Source organism: Micropterus dolomieu, linkage group LG01, assembly GCF_021292245.1.
Source record: "Micropterus dolomieu isolate WLL.071019.BEF.003 ecotype Adirondacks linkage group LG01, ASM2129224v1, whole genome shotgun sequence".
NCBI lineage: Eukaryota > Metazoa > Chordata > Actinopteri > Centrarchiformes > Centrarchidae > Micropterus > Micropterus dolomieu.
The window spans coordinates 29,996,537-30,015,127 of NC_060150.1; the positions used below are offsets into that span (position 1 = coordinate 29,996,537).

The 18,591-nt window shown below is 40.2% G+C and overlaps 2 protein-coding genes across 4 annotated transcripts; one reads left to right on the forward strand and one right to left on the reverse strand.

The window, feature by feature from the left end:
• Window positions 1–615: 615 nt before the first annotated feature.
• On the reverse strand, window positions 616–5,650 carry rpl14 (ribosomal protein L14). 3 transcript variants are annotated; one of them, XM_046064291.1, is made up of 6 exons: window positions 5,552–5,650; window positions 4,241–4,342; window positions 4,044–4,138; window positions 3,405–3,504; window positions 1,532–1,585; window positions 616–711 (listed from the first exon to the last, which is right to left on the reverse strand). In XM_046064291.1, exons 1-6 carry the CDS (start codon window positions 5,633–5,635, stop codon window positions 652–654), a joined length of 495 nt encoding a protein of 164 aa, XP_045920247.1. In that variant the 5' UTR covers window positions 5,636–5,650; the 3' UTR covers window positions 616–651. The 3 variants fall into 3 exon arrangements, with proteins under 3 accessions (XP_045920247.1, XP_045920263.1, XP_045920256.1); XM_046064307.1 differs by lacking the exon at window positions 5,552–5,650 and adding an exon at window positions 4,939–4,987; XM_046064300.1 differs by lacking the exon at window positions 5,552–5,650 and adding an exon at window positions 4,508–4,543.
• A 3,040-nt stretch (window positions 5,651–8,690) lies between these two features.
• Window positions 8,691–10,729, forward strand: LOC123980062. The gene is made up of 5 exons (XM_046064251.1): window positions 8,691–9,065; window positions 9,203–9,225; window positions 9,309–9,444; window positions 9,566–9,742; window positions 9,936–10,729. Exons 1-5 carry the CDS (start codon window positions 9,063–9,065, stop codon window positions 10,545–10,547), a joined length of 951 nt encoding a protein of 316 aa, XP_045920207.1. The 5' UTR covers window positions 8,691–9,062; the 3' UTR covers window positions 10,548–10,729.
• The last annotated feature ends 7,862 nt before the right edge of the window (window positions 10,730–18,591 follow it).

Below are 18,591 nucleotides of genomic sequence, written 5' to 3' on the forward strand. Positions count from 1 at the left end.
TGCTACCTGGGCTGCAGTGAATACCAATTTAGTGGATTCAACATCGACCCTAAAACCTGATCAAATGACAGCAAAGACTAGATTAGGAAGAGCAAATTAGGTAATAAACACAATGTCAATATTAAGGTAAATGTTACGCACAGCCGGATCTTCCATACTGATCATCAGTGGATACTTTAAGGTATCCTGATTGTTTAACAGAGCGCTGTAATCGCAGCGTTACTCAGTTATCTGTATGACAAGCAAGCTACTCAATAAAAATGTTTGAACAGAGAACCACCAGAGATCAGGCTGAAATAGTCAGCCCTCTGCATACAGCAGCGCACATCACTTCTAATACCAAGTCCATAAAGCCACAAGTCAAGATCATTTCTATATAGGCTAAAAAAAACTAAAACAAAACACTACTGAGTGTTAACTGACTATGGTGTGCCACAAAATACCACTTCCTGTCATGCAAAAGAAATCTTTAATGTAAACAGCATCATGTATTCAAGAGAATACTGAAATGTAGTCAACGTTTACCAGTCCATAAAGAACAGTGACACCAGAAGTAGAAAAATCTTAATGTGCCGTTACATGTTTTGCAGAGTGGACAAAGAAAAGAGGCAGATGAACAATTGAACAGCAGATTTATTTTGTGAAAACTGTTCACTTCTTTGCTGCCTCCTTCTGCAGCTTCTTCACCTCGTGCTTGATGATCTTGTTCCTCTGCAGAAACACAAAGAATAAGTGCATTAATTAAAAAAGCACTCAATAACTGCTGTAGATCAGCACACTTTAAACTGAGACTAATGGACCCCTTTAAACTGAAGCGTCACTGGGTGATATTTCATGTTGCAGCTGGGGGAAAAAAAATTAATAACACTTTCATTTGTCTGCCAAAGAGCAAGCAGTGGCAATCACACTAGCTGTTGTCAATGCCTGCTCACTGGCACAATTAAAAAATCAAACTGACCCATCATTCATTTTATTAGCTGCAGCAGTTTAGTCAGCCATCTGTGAAAAGGCTCAAACACAGCACCATTATAACAAGGCCTGCCTCACAGAGCGGGATAGACAATCGTCAGGGCATATTTGAGAGCTGGCCTCACTAAATCAACCATGATCACTCATCTCAGCGAAGTGGGCTGCGTGTAATTGAATTCATATTCATCTATAAGAATGTTCTTATTAAAGTTGAGGGCACAGTACTAAATTACATCACATGAACAAATTAAGAGCAACGTGTGTTTAAGCCCAAACAATAAGTCCCAGGGGGAACAGGGACGTTGAAAGAGCTTAAGTTTATTAAGCTTTAAAAAATTAAATCATCTAGAATATAAACTGATAAAATGATTAACATGTATCAGAGAGGAAGGAGTAAACAGTGTTAATTATTTCAACATGGTAAATAAGGTAAAGAAATGTATAATGGACATTTACATGCATGCTCAAATTGGTTTTTCGCCCTCATTAGTTTGTAGTAAACAGCCAGGATGAAGCTTGTGTTGTCTGCATGAATAACCACTTGTTTCTCTGTTGCACTTACCATCCTCTTGGCCTTCATCACCTTGTAGCGGTCAAAGTCAGACATTTTGGCCCTCTGCAAACATAACCAAGAAGATACGGTCAAAGATACAACCTGAGTTTGATTACTTTTACAAATAATCACTGTAGCTCACCAGGAGTTTTAGGAAGACATGTATATTAATGGTGGTGTGAACAGTGGCTGTGCTCACTTTAGCCGGTGTGCATCATTTGTACACAACCTCTAGGTGGGGAAAACTGCTTTAATCTAGTGCAGGCAGCAACACTTAATTTATCGATGTGAATTTTAAAGTTATATCGGGAAGGGAAAATACAGCGAGTACAAGTCAGGCAAAAGTCTGTTATTCTGTATGTGACATTTAGGCCAACTTGTAAGTATTAAGACGGTACAAAACCCTGCCAATGTGAACAGTGTGTTCACCAATACAGAGATTCCTACAGGTGTTAAAGGGAGGTGTGCGGCCTCCATTAAATTAGTTACAGACTTGAAAAAGAAACTGATTTATAAAATACAACGTTAACCTTCAGGGGGGTAAGAGGCAGTATTTCACACCGCATGGTCATATGTTTAGTGAGTTTAGATCATCATCAAGATCCTAAATTTAATCACACAAAGACAAAATGCCACCAGGATCTGTCAGGCTCAGCTCAGTAGTTGACAGTGATTGATCAGCTTCAGGCCTCAAACATTTTCTTTATGGTACATAAAGTAGCATATGACACTGTCAGTTTGATCAAACAGACCATTCAGTCACAATCTGCTGGGAACGTGCAAAGATAACAATGTCACATGAGGATGCAAACTAGGGTTGGGCCATGTCTACAAAATTTCCATTGGACGATGTTTACAATGAAACATCATGGACAAAGTCATCGGGTGCACGTGTGTGCGCACGTGGGGGACAGTCGTCTTATGTGCATGTGTTCTTGCACAGACTTCACTCGGTAAAAGAAAAAAGGTAGACTATCAAGTTACTTTACAAGTCAAGGTGGATATTTTACGCATGGACCAGGTAAAGCAACAGTGAACACAGATGTTGGTTTCAGTTGTTTGATAGGCTGCATCATTAATAAGCAGACGTGCGGCTCATCTGCTGCCGTGATAACTGATCGTGGGTGGAAATACAGGAAAAAGACGAGTTGTCAGTCTTTTAGGCGACTTTATAAAACATGCTGCTGATGGAGAAAATGGAGCAGACGGGCAGACGAGACAGAGAGAGGCGGGGAAAGCCGGGGTGTTTACCTGACGTCTAGGTGTGTGAGTGTGGGGAGAAGAGAATTCCGAGAAAGGTGCAAAGCAGAGACTACTTAAAAACAATGTTCGTGGTCGTTAAAAGCTGCTTTCACAGGGTGGTATAATGTGAAAATTTGAGATTTTTTTGCTGCTCACCTGCCACCCAAGTGAGGCAGCAGAGGCACTACAGATGAGCAGCACAGCACTCTGAATGGTCGGCAAGGAATATTGTACAAAACGAGCTGCACAGTGTACTCACACCTTAGAATTAACCATGGCAGTGTTTTTCAACAAAATATAGTTCAACTACAGTCGCATCATTAAAAAAAAAACAAATAAATACAAATAAAACCCCATATGATCAAAAACCAACAATTCATACTATTCTAAAACCGCATTTAAGAAATTTCCTATACCAGCTCTACTGTGTCTGTGGAAGCCAATAAATCCGACAGCATAACCATGACACTGCCGAAGTGGTGTGACTATGACTTGGGATGGGTCACGACTTTCCAATAGTTATTAGATCACAAAAAAATGTCTTTGCGACATCTTGTCTAAATATTTGCTTAAAATACCCAGCCCCCACTATAACCTTCCAATATGTTCATGGTGACCAAATACTAAATATAGCCGTTACCTTCTGTCTCGCCTCGATCTTCTTTGCCCAGCTGCTTTGTGCCCACTTGTCATTGACTCCGGCCTTCTCCCAGGCTCTCCTCACAAACTTCTGGCGGGCACTGTGAAGCATCACATTAAGCAACGTGTTTAGTGACGTGCTCATTGGTCAACTGCATTCAAGCTGGTCACTCTGGATGCACTTGTGTGCCAAAGATGATTTCCGGCTTCAGCTGAATAATTAAGGCGTAATCTGTTCTATATTTGTAGTACAGTGTGGACACAAATCTGTCCATGACTGAAGTGACAGAAAACTTAATATGCTGCAAGTGCCATCAGTTCTTTAATTTTTACAAGTTGAGTCATCCTTAATACTGAAAGTTTACGTGCAAAAAAAGCTATAAAAGATTAGCATCTTGTCCATATATACGCACACATATATTAGAGCCTGGTAGAAGTTAGTGAGTAGACAAAGTTCTGTGTTTAATGGTTGTGCTCCTTTAAAAAAAACAACAACAAGACATTCTGAAATGTTATGCATACACCTGTGCGGTTATGAGGTGCTAAATGTTAAGAAGAAATAAACATTTGCTAATAAGTTGTAATACATACATAACAGATCTCAAATCTTGATCAGGGTTTTTGGTAGCAAGGATCTCACCTGTGAGGTACTTTGATGACATAGTCTGTGAGCTGCATGCACTTGAAGGGCATGGCTTGCCTCTTCACCCCTGTGCAGGGCCCATCAACAAGAGCCTGTAAAGCACAGCGTGCAAAAAAAAAAAACACACCCCACAATTAACAACAAGTTGAAAGGCAAACACTTATCAATCCACTGTCCATCAGAGCGCTCCTCACCCTATTTTGGTCGATGACATCGACGATGGCCACCAGCTTGCCAGCGTGGGGTCCGAAAGAGATGTATGCAACACGGCCGATCTCAACGAAGCGTTTGAACACCTGAGACAGACACCAGAGTATTGCACATCAGAATAGCTAAACGTGAAAACAAGGCTCGCTGCCTAGTATGTGTACAGATGGGCATATTAGTGTCGAGTTGTTCAATATAAATGCAGACAACCCAACAGTTTAGAGGAACCACCAAGGTTATAGCACTGCACTAACGTTAAAGCAACATCTGATCATATCGTTTCGAGAAGCTAACGTTAGCTAGCTCGTGTTTCGAAGACGAGGTGTTGTCCACAAAACGGGACTATGTTAAACAGCAGGTATAAAATGTATTTAAATTAACAACGGCGTAAGCGCAGAGATATATCGTTAATTCAGGAGACTGGTGAGACAAGAGAAAATGTGTGAGATTAGCGCATCAGGTCTCGGCCCTCTCAGCCCGTGGGCCACGTTGTAGTGCAGGGACAGCCGACATCTTACAGACACAGCGTTAAAACGTAAAATAAACCTACATGTCTAGATCAAACACTTCATAAATATGCATATGAGTGTGTTAACTATACATGTGGCTCTTGTTGCTCCAGAACAATATCATATATATAAAGAAATTCGACTTGGAAATGTTAAAACTCTCATGGCGAACTCACCATGATGGCAGTCCGGGAGCAAAAAGGACGTTACAGCTTCCGCTTAGGGCAGATACGGCTTCCGCTTCTTGGCCACACATGCGCAGTGCGGGTTGCATTCATCTAATTTCATGAGCATCTTAATTAAACCTCTCGGTGTTAAAACGATCTAATAATGACGCTATCGACAAATTATGCTTTATTTGATGCGAAATATAAAGTATACACTGCAGCGCAATATAAAAACGTCTGCGTCACACTCCCTTGTTGCCTTCACTGACACTGTGATTTATCGGAATTAACTGAAGTAGAATTAACCTCAAACATTCACTGTTTAACGTGGTAGTTATAAGACAAAGACAAGGAAGAAAACCACGATATATACAGACGTTACCATGCGTGTTGGTTTGGAAATGCAGAGATGTATCACTAAAGCATGACTAAAAGCATGTGTTACTGCGACATTTGAGGAGCACGTGAAGGCAGCAAGGGAGCAGGGAGGAGCCTCAGTCTAAGTACGCACGAGAACGCCCAAACAAACCGAAGGCTGTTGTCATATTTTCATCCGGGACGGCGAATCTTTCGGCCTGCTTTTAGGCTGTGGTAAGTATTATTATTTGAGTTGGTTAATTACCGAAACGTTGTGATTAAAGATTTGTCTCACACTTTCAGATTTAAGTAACGTTAGGCTTTCTCTGTCGAAACAGTTAAGTAACATTAACGGTAATTATAAATTACCCCGTTTCTGTGTCTCTTGTGTTAGCTTAACGTTACACTGTTTAAATTTAAATGTGATTAAAACGTTTAAAAGTCCATAGCTTCTATTCTGGCTTGATAGGAAATCTATAGTGCATGTAACGTCAGGCTATGCTGACTCCTTGTTCCTAACTGACGCCACTTAACGTTACGCACTGAAACGAAAGCAATGTGGAGCGCCACTTTAGATGAGTACTTTAAATATTTGGTATTTTTTTTATTGACACAGCAGTGATGAAAGAATTGTAACCATAGGACACCCAGGTAATACAGTATTTTGGTGTATTTCTATTGAAATGTAGCCTACCTGGCAGATTTAGGCTAGTTGACTTACTCTCTATTGATACATTAACTTAGCTTGAGTTATATTCTATGTTTTTAAAAAGGCCCCTATGGTCTGTGGTAGTATTATAATATTATTCTATTGCAGTATAAGTACTTTCAGTAGGTTTTGTGTACCGCTACTTTTAACAATACAAATTGTGTTTTCTAGGTGACAGAGAGACAGAATGGCGAGGATGGCTGGACCCAGCAGCAGGTTAGAGTTGTGCTGTGATATTGAGAGCGTTTAGAAGAATTCTTGTGACATGAAATCTAATTACTTTAGCATTAAGTGCTGTTCATTGAGGTTAAAACAGAGCTACTGGAAGGTGAATGGTAGCGTACGGGAGCACTAGAGTCAGTATAAGAATAAATAACAAACCGAAAGCTAAGCCAGAAAGATGAGTTTAGATTTAAAGGATTCAGCTGCGTCAGACTGCCTGATGTCAGCAGGGTTATACTTAACCAACTCACCATTTTGTAGCCTATATTTTGTTGGTCATCGTCACTGCAACATATTCTTCTGACAGTGGGCCACTAAATAGTGCTGTGAATATCAACTCTGTTTTTGTAAACTGAAACTTTTCTACCTTTCAGGTTATCCAGGAATAATCTCCTGAAAGACAGCTACCAGGGTAGACTACACACATGTTTTCCTCACACATCATAAAACCTAACTATGATAAGTATTTACCTTATTCCATCAAACTCCTCTTGTCATGTGTTGCAGAGTCATCTGGCTATACATCAAGCGATGACACTCATTTCGTCTTAAAAAAACCAGCTGGTGCCACATTTATAAAAGGAGACCTGAATGACACCATTTACAGAGACAGACCCGACGAGGTGAATGGGTGGGGGAAATTCTACCTTCCTGACATAGTAAGCATGCAGGTTGTAGGTGTAGTGGAGGGGACCTCATGCCCGTGTGACCAGCTCGTTCTGATGACCTGTGAGGACAAAAAGTTGTATGCCTACGATGGCGAGGAGCTGCACCAGGTGGCTTCAAGCATGGATACTCTATTGCAGAAGAGGGTAATAGAGTATCCATCATCCATAAGCTATTACAACGGGGAGGCCTTCAAAGATATGGTGAGAAGTAATAGTTAAGTTGCCGGGAACAAGCAGGGCTTTGATTATTGATCACCTGTGGGCACTGACCATGTTTGTTTGATATTGTCTGTTGTGTGTAGACTGAGGAGGACTGGGACGAAGTGAGGAAGAGTGATGTGGGGAAGACTTTGGATAAAGCACATCATAAACTGGTGACAGAACTAAAGCCCGGCTTGCTGGAGAATCTCAAAATCATAGGTGGGTATCTTTATCTTTGCTGCAGGGTAAGGAATTAAGGTAATTTTTTCAAAGAAAGGTTTTATGATATCCTACATCATACATCTGATTTTACATTAAGAAAGATAGTTTTGGCTTCATTTCTGTGCCGTACTCATTTATTGAGTGTTGAGTGATCTAATTGTTTTCTTCTTTCTCTTTTTCACTTCCTGTCCCCTCTTCAGGATCCTGCTGCTAATACTTGGTTTTGTTCTGTTGGTTTTGTTGTTTGTTCTTTAATATGTCTAAAACAATGTATAAATACAAACTTTTTTTTTAACCACAGGTAAAATGTTGGTCCTTTTATTAATAAAGTGATCTAATATACACATTTTAATATGATTAATCAAATAAAGACTCACTAGTTATCACTCTAAGCAAAGTGTCTTTTTTTTATGGACTTTATGGAATCTTACAGACAGTGACGGATTAAAGGAAACGCCTGAATAAATCGGGACAAACATGATGAATGTAGATGGTTTCATGCATGGAAGAAATGGTCACTTAATGGTTTTATAATGATTGCATGAATATCGCAGTCACTAGATCTCCATCCAACTGAATTTCTGTTGGAGATTTAGGTGCAGCATGTTAGATAGTGCTCTCCACCACCATTCAAAAATGTCCATTTATTCCCTTATTTGTATATTTCTCACTATTTACAGCAGGTTACTCAAACTGACAGGAGTGGCACCCAGTGTGGGTGCTGTAACCCATCTGCTTCAAGGTTTGTCGTGTTGTGCGTTCAGAGATGGTATTCTGCATACCTTGGTTGTAACAAGTGGTTATTTGAGTTACTGTTGCCTTTCTGTCATCTTGTTGTCCATTCTCCTCTGACCTCTGACATCAACAAGGCATTTTTGTCCACACAACTGTCGCTCACTGGATATTTTCTCTTTTCGGACCATTCTCTGTAAACCCTGGAGATGGTTGCGTGTGAAAATCCCAGTAGAGCAGCAGTTTCTGAAATATTATGGCACCAACAACCATGCTATGTTCAAAGTCACTTTGTTTTTGTGGGTAGAACATTGAAGTGTTAAAAAAAAATTCTGTTGTGTTCGGGGAGGCTTAACACGAAAAATTAGGAAGCTGGTTTTAGACTGAATTTAGTGACTAGCTTGAATAACCGAAAGGAGTTCACATGGAAAAGATACACCTAAACACCACAAATAAAACCCAAATTTGGAGGCACAAACTCAGGTAAATGCTGAAAGAAATGTGGAACATAATTTGTCTGTCACATCTACAGATTTAGTTCATAATCATGCACCATTCAGTTCTCAAAGTACAAAAAAACATAAGTGAGAAAACATGGGTTTCGGAAAAGCTTTAACATCAGTTACAGTTATGAACCTGTACAGTAAAGCAGAACTAAAATAGTTGTTACTGTGTATTTCTGCTTTCAGTTCAGTGTTTTTTTGGTGCTGTTTACTGGCAGCACTTGCAGCATCACATCCTGTCACGTACACAAGAAAAACATCCTCATCTAGTCACATGACAATTGTCTTTTCACTGGCACTCCTTGATCATTAACACACACAGTATGTGCTTCTTTCTCTGTTGAGTAGTGAGCAAACCCTTACTGTGATGTTCCAGTTGAACAAACTGACCTTCACAAAGGCAGCAGCTTCACTGTTTTGTTTTACATGACATCATCGAAGAAATCTAAGGAGTGGTAGATTGAATCAGGGGCAGGGCTTCATTTCTTTTCTTTCGGTTTCACTTACTCCTTACTTACAATGGTGAGTAGCTGTTTTTACACGATTCCCTTTGCCAGCATATTATATCATGATTCATTCTACATTGCTAATTTCATTTCTGGTGTCAGTGAAATGTGTGATTGTTGTAACATGTTATGTATCATTTCTGATTGCATCAGGAGACTGAACGGCAGAAGCAGAGGTGAGTCAGCTGGTATAATGAACCACATGTTGTTAATGTTGCTTTTTAATTCACTAATAAAAAGAATTTGTTTATTATTTCAGAAAAGAAGAGTTTCTGAAACAGCAAGAATTTTTCAGAACAAATGCTGTCTTGATTATCAATGAAATGGTGAAAATGCGTAAAGAGGAAATAGAGAGGACAGAAGCTCCTTCTCCAGCATCTCCTTTAGTGGATGAGGTTTGAAGTTTTCTGGTTTTGGACATAATGCACGGCTGTGTCATAGTATTTTGTGTACACATATTGATTCTTGGCTACACACAGAGAAGATGATCTCTTTGAATGTGTTATATCTTTACAGTTTCTTCACAGCATCTTCTTTTTGGGAAAAATCAACAATCCAGAATTTTCCCCAGAATGTATTCTGGATGATGACGACATACTGTTGAAGGAGTTGAAGGACAACTACCCTCAGCCTTTTGTTCTCTGTTCTTCTCAAGTACCCAAGCGGAGTCCAATGTCATATGTGCTCAACATGGTAATATTATAGTTTGTCAAACGATGATACAATACTTCCTTATTAAATTGTACAGAATCATACTAACATCCTCAAATAATACTTTTATTTTACGTTTGTAATTAAAGTTCGTCATTGCATTTTACCAACACAAAGCATGATACCACATTTGTGGGGATAAGAGCAGTTTGATAATATTTGTGATTGCTTGCAGATTGTCAATCTGATGGGACAAGAGAATGAAGACACAATAATAAAAAGGCTGTGTGAGTTCACCATTAAACTGAAGCCGGGTAAAACAAAGCATCTGGTCTCCTCCACCGTCTGTGTCTCCCAGAAAAATTCAGACAGGTACTATGGAGTCTCCATGTCCACTTCTGGGCCTATTCCTGGGCGAATCATGATTGCTGCGTCTTGTCTTAGCACCTGGGACAGTAATGTCGCTGGTGCAGTGATGACCTACTATCCAGAGAATAAAGAGAAGACAAAGAAGACATATTTTGATGGAACCATTAAACTTCCAGAGGAGGTCAGGTGTCAGGCGTTTAGCTTAAGTCATCGAAAAGAAATGCCTCCTTGCAGATCATGTGGGAATTTGTTTGGTTTGACAACAAGTGAAAATAGGGAGTGGCCCTATGGCCACTGTGCCGAAGCTGAAAGTTTGAGCAACTTTTTTAAAAAGAAGGACGAAGTGAGAGAGCAAGCACAGCCAGAATCAGATGAGAACAGGAAAATGGCTACAGAGAGTGTCTTGAAAGAACTTATAAAACTTCTGAATATGCAGAAATTTAAATGGGATAGACATTTCTACACCCTACAAGTTTGATCTTTGGGGAGTTCTTACGGTCCATTATTATAAAGTGACAAAATCATTCTTAGTAAGATATGAATGCATTCATGGCAGAATCACAAAGCCAGATGTCTGTTAACTGTTTGAATGAAGCAGGCAGAAGATGCAAATGTTGATGTATTGATCATGTTATTCACAATAAATTATGGTGGTGTAAACTGTGTTTTGATTTTATGTCCTGCAGTCTTATGTAGAGATTCTTTAGTTAATGTATGGAATAGCTTCCCCCTATAAAACCCTACATATATGGGGTGACACCTCCAACTCTTAGACAAGTCAATAGTGGACTGTGGGGAAAGAGGCTGAGCAGCTATAGAGAGGGACATCAGAGAGCGCATCATTAAAATCACAGGAAAGTATCTTCAATATAAGAAAGCATGAAACATGAAACTTTTTGGTATTTCAAGACAGCAACCTGAATACGTGCAAGATTTATTTTAAAGCAAGCTATACTCTGATCTACAGAGCTGTAGATCTGTGCTTATCTTTCATGTTTAACCCCTTAACCTTAATTTGTGTTTTCATTTGCTTTCAAGCTGATGTTAAATTAAGTGAAGATTGTTAATTTGTCTTTAGAAAATAGAAAAGATATAAATTCAGGTATGTGTAGGTACGATGCAAATTAGCGACAACAGGCATAAACGAGAAACCAGGGTTTGTAAAAGGTTCCTAGGTACATATCGAATATGCACCAACAGGCATTGGAGGAACTTTACAGACTTAGCCTATATAATAGTCACACTTTCTTTCAAACATAACAATAACAATAATACAAAGAATATTGTTAATTTATGATTTGTTTATACTATAACAAATTATTTTATTGTAATACACCATTTTTAATATAGTTTTTTTTTGTGAAATATGTTAATTTTCAAACAAACGTATGTCTCACAGACAAACAAGCTGCTTACATTGGGCCATGTGGCTTGGGGGCAATTGTAACACAGAGCTGTGGGTATAGACTGTGTGTAGAGACAGAATGGCGAAGATGGCTGAACCCAGCAGCATGAGGTTAGAGTTGTGCTGTGATTTTGAGAGCGTTTAGAAGAATTCTTGTGACATGAAATGTAATTACTTTAGCATTAAGTGCTGTACATTGAGGTTAAAACAGAGCCACTGGAAGGTGAATGGTAGCGTACGGGAGCACTAGAGTCAGTATAAGAATATCAATATCAATTTTATTTACATAGCAGCCTTAAAACAACCAAGGTTGATCAAGGTGCATCACAGGTTAAATACAACAACAAGACACTACTCACACAGTAAAAGTACAGCGATAAAACATTATAATATACAGTATACGATATATAGTGATATTAAAATTGCCAGGAATAATAATAAACTTAACTCGAAGGAAATGCCAAAGAAAAGAGATGTGTTTTTAATAATAAATGACAAACTGAAAGCTAAACCAGAAAGATGAGTTTAGATTTAAAGGATTCAGCTGCGTCAGACTGCCTGATGTCAGCAGGGTTATACTTAGCCAACTCACCATTTTGTAGCCTATATTTTGTTGGTCATCATCACTGCAACATATTCTTCTGACAGTGGGCCACTAAATAGTGCTGTGAATATCAGCTCTGTTTTTGTAAACTGAAACTTTTCTACCTTTCAGGTTATCCAGGGATAATCTCCTGAAAGACAGCTACCAGGGTAGACTACACACATGTTTTCCTCACACATCATAAAACCTTGCTATGATAAGTATTTACCTTATTCCATCAAACTCCTCTTGTCATGTGTTGCAGAGTCATCCGGCTATACATCAAGCGATGACACTCATTTCGTCTTTAAAAAAACAGCTGGTGCCACATTTATAGAAGGAGACCTGAATGACACCATTTACAGAGACAGACCCGACGAGGTGAATGGGTGGGGGAAATTCTACCTTCCTGACATACTGGGACAAGGTGAGGGAAGGCCCTGTAGGGAAGAGTTTGGACGATGCGCATCATAAACTGGTGACAGCAGAAAAGTTCAGATTCCTGGATAAACTCAAAATCAAATGTGAGTATTTTATCTTTGCTGCATTGTTAGGATTAAGGTCATAATTTTCAAAGAAAGGTTGTATTGATATCCTACATCAGTGCATCTAAATTTACTGTTAGAAAGATCCGTTTGCCTGGTTATGCACAAAGCTTCTGTGTCATTTATTCTGTATTGGGACTAATTGGTTTCTCTCTCTCACTCTCTCTCTCTCTCTCTCACTCTCTCTAGGATTCAGCAGCTGATGATTTTGGTTTTTGTTCTGTTTGTGTTGTTGGTTCTTTTATATAAAATATGTATCTCAAAAATTGTATAAATTAAAAATTGCACACTTTTAACCACAGGTAAAATGTATGGGGTCATTTTATTAATAAAGTGATCTAATATCTATTTTAATATGATGGATAAAATAAAGACTCAGTGGTTATCACTCTTAGCACAAAGTTTTTAATGTTTTTATGGACTTAATGAAATCATACAGACGCTGACAGATTGAAGGAAACACCTGAAAAAAATCAATAGACAAACATGATGGATGCAGATGTGTTCATACTTGGAAAAAAGGGTCAGTGAATGGTTTTATAAAATTATGTGAATAATATGCTGTGGCTTTCACAGTCATCAAATCTCAATCCAACTGAATTCCTTTCCATCAACAGCTCAAAATGATATGTAGTCCATATATTCCGGATTTTGCTCAATATAATCAGATAATTGTGAAAATTATGGCCCCAGTTTCATACGTCTGGTTTTGTTTACTAGTTATTATAATCATACTGTCTTTTTTTTTTTTTAAATATGGTTGATGATTTGACGCAGAAGTATAAATTGGCCAATATCAAGTGGCCACATGGCCAATATCAAGTGTTTCAAAGGGTTTTCAGATCGGTCAAACGGTGAGTCTGCAGTGATATTCAGTATCTTGCTATAACGTGTACAGTAGGGTGCCACTCAAGAATAAAGTTTCTAAGTTTCATCTTCCCACCCCCCAAATGTGTTAATAATGTGCCAAAAACTAAATTGACAAAATTTTAATGTTTTCTAATAATTTTTACTGTTAGCTCAACACTGACAAAGTTTTATGATATTCAACATTTTCCGATTTTATCATGTAATATTAACTTTACTATCACAAGTTTGAATAAAGTAAAACTAATCAAAAAGAAGACACATAGCTGCTAACAGTTACTTCATAAGTTAATAATAAACACTTAAGTATTTATAAGTGTCCAGAGAATGACTTTATTGCAGCTTAAAAAACAGCTACATGTGTTTTGTTGTAGGCTAGCTCTCCAGCTCACAGAGTAGCTGCAGATTTCTATGAAGTGGACGAAACACATGCACAAGTAAAGCAGATAGACTTTCAGATAGACCTTAATTATGGAAGTGTTTAAGTGGCATAAGTGGGCGGCTTTGACTCAGGGTAGAACGGTCATCCCCTTAAAGGAAGGTTGGGAACCCGAAATAGCTCCTGGTGGCTGTGCCATCAGTGTGTGAATGAGTTAATTTCTGTTTCTGATGAGCAGTTGGGTCTCTGCTCATAGGTGGGTGAATATGATGTAGTGAAAAGCACTTTGAGTGGTCAAAAAGACTAGAAAGGTGCTATACAAATACAGCTCATTTACCATATGTGACAGTTCATTCGGAATTGGGGGCGAAACTGGAAAATGTTCAGACTGTCGATAACCGAGCCCGGTGGAAAGCTCTGAGAGCCTAAATGTGTACGTCCACACTGCGCTCCAACAAATAGTAGCGACAGCTGCAGAAGAAGCTCTTGTCATGTGACCTCTCTTGAAGTGTCCTTCTATACTGTGCCAGAAAATAACTGGTGGGTGGTGCTAAAAATGAGAATAATTAAGATTAACATGACACACAGATGTGACATGGTGGTGCAGTGGTTAGCACAGCACCTCACAGCAAGAGGTTCTGTGGCTCGAGGCCCAGGCCTTTCTTTGTGGAGTTTGCGTGTTCTCCCTGTGTCTGTGTGGGTTCTCTTCATGTTCTCCTGCTTCCTCCCACTGTCCAAAGACATATATAGGTTAATTGGTGACTCTTTGCCCTTAGGTGTGAACGTGTGTATGACTTGTTTGTCTCTATGAGTTAGCCCTGTGATGAACGGGCAACCTGTCCGGGGTTCACCGACGACAGCTGGGATTGGCTCCAGCTCCTTCGCGGCCCTGCACAGAGTTAACAATACTACTGACTACGGCTGCAATAGTGCTAACCAAAAAATATTATTCTGATTACATATTATTTAAACCAAATAATAACACAAATCAGAATATGAATAAATTCTATAAAAAATTATAACAATACTTACTCAAAGATCAATTTACTTTGGTAGAGAACCATTGAGCTACCAGTAAATATTAATATATCTGAATGAATCTTCTCACAGTTGCTATGCATCATAAAAGGAACAGAATGAGGGGGTGGGACCTGGAAAATGTTGAAAAAAAAAATTGGCCATTACATTGAGTGGCAACATTTTCTTTTTTGCTCAGTTTTGGATCAAATGCCACCAAACTAATTCACAACACACCCAAAAACCAGCAGAATGATGTGTGATTTGTGTCAGAATTTTCTCACCTACATCTTGACAGTTGTAAGCATTTTAAGTTTAAACTGACAAAACTACCTGGGGCTCTGGCACATGTGACATGAATACCTAAACTTGTGATGTGTATAGCAATAGCCTCTCACCTGTAGCTCAGGCAGTAAGTCACCTACTCTGGAGATCTGCAGGTCCAGCGTTCAAACCCTAGTTGACCGAGTCAGACAATGAGGGTGTTCAGATCATAGCGGTTCTCTATTTTATTTGGATCCTGTGACACTTTCTTCTTATTTTTCTCTGCTTAAAAGTGTGCAGCTTAAACTTTAAATCTTGGAAACAAAATGTCGCAGGTGGGTTGAACATTTCACCCAGTAGACAGGTCTATACAATGACACTCTCTGATCTCAAGGTGATGCTGTAAAAATCAAGTCTGTGTTTCCACAATTATATATAAGTACATTATATTATTATATATATGTCCAAATTCTTTCATCACTTTAATCTCTTAAGTTGTCTGCGTCTGTTCTTCTCTGAAAATGTCAAATGTTAAGTTATTTGGTTTTGGTTTTGACCTGGAATTTATGTGAATAGGGTCAATATATCATGCTTTTATCATCACAAATGTTTAATGCTCCAGCTATTCACTCCACTCCACGCCATTGGCCACTCCATGTGAGCGCAGGTGGCCACGGAGCGGCACCTGTTGCTCAACCTTTCGGGAACCCAGGAGAAGGAGAAGACCTTCCTGCTCGATGCACCGGTCGCGACCTCTGGCCTGTTCGGCGAGGCGGTGGACACCGTCGTCAGCAGGTTCCAGCATGCCAGGAAGCAAGCCGGTCTGGACGGCAACGGCTGCAGGAAGACGGTCCCAGCTGTCGTCCAGCTCCTACCGCGAGAGCCAGAGGCAGTGTGTTGCTTCTCGGGGTCCCCCTTAGCACACCCGGGACTCGAGGCGGCACTCTTGCTCACAGTCCCCCGAGAAAACGGATCTGAGGACCGTTCTTCAGTCTTGCCGGGGTCAGGGGACGAGGTCCTGAGGCTTCTAGCGGGCTTCAAGCCCTCCCCCCTTGCTCGCTGCTGGAGAAGTGGGCCGTGGAGCTCGTTCCCCCGCCAGCCAGGGAGTCCGGGTTTCACAGCCGGTACTTCGTAGTTCCCAAGAAGGACGGAGGGTTGTGTCCGATTTTGGATCTGCGGCGCCTGAACCAGTCTCTGAGGAGATTCAGGTTCAAGATGTTCACCATCCCCGCCATCGTGTGTCACATCCATTCCAGGGTTGGTTTGTCACAAGAGATCTACGAGACGCATATTTCCATATCTCCATCCGTCCCTCTCACAGGAAGTTCCCAAGGTTCGCCTTTGGGGGCGCGGCGTACCAGTATTGGGTTCTTCCATTCAGCCTAGCACTCTCCCCTCGCACGTTCACAAAGTGTATGGATGCAGCTCTGGCCCCGCTGAGGCTCCAGGGCATCCGTGTGCTGAACTACATCAACGACTGGCTCATTCTGGCCCGGTCTTGGGAGTTGGCTGTTCGGCATTGAGATGTTGTCCTTGGCCAACTTCAGCATTTGGGGCTGCGGCTCAACGCGAAGAAGAGCATGCTGACACCCGCCCAACGGACTACGTTCCTAGGGGTGGTATGGGACTCAACCTTGATGCGGGCCCAACTATCTCCTGCACGCGTCGAGTCCATTTTGTCCACGGTAACCGGAGTGAAGCTAGGCTGCACCATCACAGTGAAACACTTTCAGAGGGTGTTGGGCCTCATGGCAGCTGCATCCAGCGTAATACCTTCTGGCCTGCTACATATGAGAGCCCTGCAGTGGTGGTTGAAGACCAATCATTATTTGTTGAGCACTTTTCAAAAACAAGTTACAAAGTGCTTTAACAAGTGTAAAGAATAATACAAAAAAACAAGATAAGAGCATGAAAACATTGAAAAGACTAAAATACCGATTACTATGAAATTTGTAAATACAATAAAATAAAAGGGATAAAATAAAGTCAAATAAGATCAGATCCTATAAAAGTATGTTTTAAGAAGGGACTTAAAAGAGTTCACTAACTCAGCCGACCTGATTTCCTCGGGCAGGCTGTTCCAGAGCCTTGGGGCCCTGACAGCAAACGCTCTGTCCCCTTTAGTTTTCAGTCGAGACTCTGGAACAGACAACAGACCTACAAGGCGAGAGGCCATGAAGAGCTTTAAATGTGATCAATAGAATTTTAAAGTCAATTCTAAAACATACTGGGAGCCAGTGTAATGAAGCTAAAATAGGAGTAATGTGGTCATATTTCTTTGTTCTGGTTAAAAGCCTGGCAGCTGAGTTCTGGACAGTCTGGAGTCGATCAATAGATTTTTGGGTTAAACAGGTGAAAAAGCTGTTGCAATAATCCAGGCATGATGAGATGAAGACGTGTAAAATGGTCTCGGTGTCCTTAAAAGTTAACATAGATCGAATTTTAGCTATATTTCTAAGTTGATAAAAACATGATTGAACAAGCTTTGTGGTGCACTGCTCGAAATTTAAATTACTATCAAACCAAACACCAAGGTTCTTTGCCACAGGCTTAATGTGATTTACTAGGGAACCAGCAGATGGCAGTATTTGATTTGCCATCTGCTGGGACCTGATGACCAGGATTTCTGTTTTGTCTGAGTTCAGCTGGAGGAAATTATTTGACATCCATTTTTTAACTTCACAAAGGCAGTTGTTAAGTGAACTCAGCATTCCAGGGTCTGTGGATCTGACGGGCAAATTTGTGTGTCATCAGCATAAATATGAAAAGAAATGCCATGTTTATGGATAATATGTCCAAGGGGAAGCAGATACAAGGAAAACAAAATGGGTCCTAAGACCGACCCCTGAGGCACACCATATTTAACTGGACCGAACGAGGAGACATAGTTATTTACAGACACACAAAACTTCCTATTTGACAGGTAGGATGAAAACCATTCTAGAGCAGTACCAGAGATCCCCACCCAGTGCCTCAGTCTGTCTAACATGATGTTGTGATCAATGGTGTCAAAAGCAGCGCTAAGGTCCAGGAGTACCAGGACTGAGCACATGCCTTCATCACCTGACTTCATCAGGTGACTTTAAGCAGGGCAGTCTCAGTGCTGTGGTACTTCCTAAAACCAGACTGAAACTTTTCAAATAATTTGTTATTTTCCAGTGACCAGCTGTTTGGACAGAATTCTTTCTAGAATCTTTGCAATAAAAGGCAGTTTTGAAATTGGTCTAAAATTATGTGGGAGGGAGGGATCTAAACCAGGTTTCTTTAAAAGTGGGTTCACACAAGCCGTTTGAAAATAATCAGGGACACAATCAGTAGATAGGGAGCTGTTGAAAACAGAGATCAAATGGGGCCCAACAGAATATATTACTTTCAGTAAAAATTTTGTAGGTATTACATCAAGTGGGCTGGAGGACACTCTCATTTGTGATACTGTTTTTAAAAGCTCAGACAAGTCGATGG